The 2,239-nt window shown below is 60.8% G+C and overlaps 1 protein-coding gene across 1 annotated transcript in view; it reads right to left on the reverse strand.

Annotated features, from left to right (window-relative positions):
• Positions 1-2,239, reverse strand: part of LOC105306187 (dynein heavy chain 10, axonemal-like) — a gene marked incomplete at its 5' end in the record, with an annotated part of 76,770 nt that overhangs the window by 5,985 nt on the left and 68,546 nt on the right. Inside the window, 2 exons of the mRNA XM_023523893.1 lie at positions 370-811; positions 1,418-1,601. Of these exons, the coding sequence (XP_023379661.1) occupies positions 370-811; positions 1,418-1,601 (626 nt within the window). The remainder of the gene's footprint in view (positions 1-369; positions 812-1,417; positions 1,602-2,239) is intronic.

Genomic DNA, 2,239 nt, shown 5'->3' on the forward strand with positions numbered 1-2,239 from the left:
CCTGGCTTTTCCTTCATCCTCACACAGTCGTCTGCCCTGTCCCCAAACAGCAGAAGCCTCTCGTCAGAGACCCGGGAGAAGTTAAGGAACTGGATGTCCTCGCTCTGCCACCCGCTGGTCAAATGGCCCAGGGAAGGTTCTTTAACCTCTCGCAAACAGGAAATGAAAGTGGCTACGTTTTCCCTCTACCTGCCCCAAAACAGATGACAAAACCTTTCCAAAAAAAAAAAATTCTCTAGAGAGTAAGTTAAATGGGGCATGAAAACCGCCCGAAGCGTCTGCGCAGACCACCAGCGTAGTGCAGGCTGCGCCAGCGCTAGAGACCAGGGAAGGTTAACAAATGCAAAGTACAGGAAAACTAACACAAACGTTGTTCTGGGTCATGCACACGTGGTGAAGACAGGCCTGGGGTCGCAACTGTCACCAAACTCAGGACAGTGCTTCTCTTTGAAGAGAGGGAGAGATGGAATTGGGAAGGGGTGTCCGCGAGGGTCCAGCCGTATCCTACGTTGGTTTCTAAACACACACACAGACGCACGCACACACGCCGAGGTGGCGGTGAGCGAGCGACTGGGCCGTGGGCACAGCGCTGGGTGTCCCGCAGCCACACCTTGAGGGACTTCTGCAGGATCCCGATGGGGAAGCCCTTGGTGGGGTCGGTGGTGAGCCACAGGCGGAAGTCTGGGTGGGGCTTGGTGATCCTCTCCAGGGCCTTCTCCAGGTCCTTCAGCCACTTGACCAGGAGGTGGCAGTTCTGCAGCATCAGCCACTGCCCGCGAGCCACGGCGGTCTCCAGCAGCTGCAGAGCCACCTGCACCGGCAGAGAGAGAAGGGACGGGTTGGTGTGCCCAAGCCACCCCAACCCCGTGCTCGCCCCGAGACCCTCTCCCAGCCCCCAGGAGGGCGATGGCCCACTCCAGCCGGTGACCCAGGAGCCACGGAGGGCGCCTTCGAAGAAAGGGTCCTCAGAGTGCCTTCGGGGCCGCCCGTGTCCGCTGGGCCGGCCCGGCCTGAAGGTGAGGGCCCACACTGCACTCGGTGGCCTCCCTCGGCCTCACTGCTCCACCCTCTCCGACAGGGCCGCACCCGCCCGACCGCCCCCTCAGCTGGGCAGCGAGAGCCCAGACCCCCAGCGGGGTGCCAGGAGGACCGGAGATCACGGCGCTGTGCAGCTGCCTTCGGGAGCAGCAGCACGCAGCGGCCCTGTGGGGCTGGGCGGTGCTGGCCGCCGGGTGCGGGAGGCCGCCTGCTAACACGGTCTTCGCGCTGGCATCCGGCTGCCGTGCCGGATCCCGCAAGTGCGTGGCACTCATGCATGGGGCGGCACGGTGCGCTCAGAGCCAGACGTCAGCATGTTCCTGACAGAGGCCGAGGGCCTCCCCAAAGGTAGGGCTCGTCCCTTCTGACAACAAATTACCTTTTCTTGACCTTGACCCATGGCGAGGAATTTGAGGCGGTTCCCCCCAAAACCACTGCGCTCGGCTAATTTCATGAGGTCACTGGCGGGGTCGGAGCCGGGGCTGAGGATGAACACTATGGGCGAGTTCGGAGTGCTCTGCTCGAAGATGGCTTCAAAGCTGATCATCGGGGGCTGCACGTACCTGGGGAAGGAAAGGTTCCCTCAGAGCTGGGAACTCCCCGGAGGCCAGTGCCCGCCGCTCCCGTGTCCAGCGCGTTCAGACTGTCCCTCTGCTGGGCTCTTTGCAGCGGCCTCCTCGTTTTAGAATCCGGTCTGTGCACATCTTGCACGCTGGATGAACTCTGTACCCCTCCAGCCCAGCTCGGTACCCAACCCCTGTGGGCTTCAGAAGATCTGCACTGAGCTGGGTGACTCCTGACAGGGGGCCTCTGGGCACGAAAGCCAGAGGTTCCACAGTGACATCCACAGGCATCCTGAATGGCTCTCATCTCAAGACTTTAAGAAATTAGTTGCCAACACATAAGGATTGGGGGAAATCCAAATTTTGATCATCTTCTGAAGAACCAGAGGACCTGGGTCCCCATTGCCACCTGGGATCGGTCAATAGGAGTTAAGCTGACCAGGACTCGACCTCTCCAGTCCCCGCCCAGTTTTGTTCACTCATTCCCACCACCTGCCAGCTGCGAAGGCATGCATGAGCGCGACCCCACGCCATCTGTCTGGCTTCGCCTGCGGGTCTAGAGTACCTCGTCCCACCACTGAGCACCTGCAGTGAGATGTGCCGTGTGAATCCATACAGGATCGCGAAGCCTTACTACC

The sequence above is a fragment of the Pteropus vampyrus genome, unplaced genomic scaffold (genome assembly GCF_000151845.1).
Source record: "Pteropus vampyrus isolate Shadow unplaced genomic scaffold, Pvam_2.0 Scaffold430, whole genome shotgun sequence".
Classification (NCBI taxonomy): domain Eukaryota; kingdom Metazoa; phylum Chordata; class Mammalia; order Chiroptera; family Pteropodidae; genus Pteropus; species Pteropus vampyrus.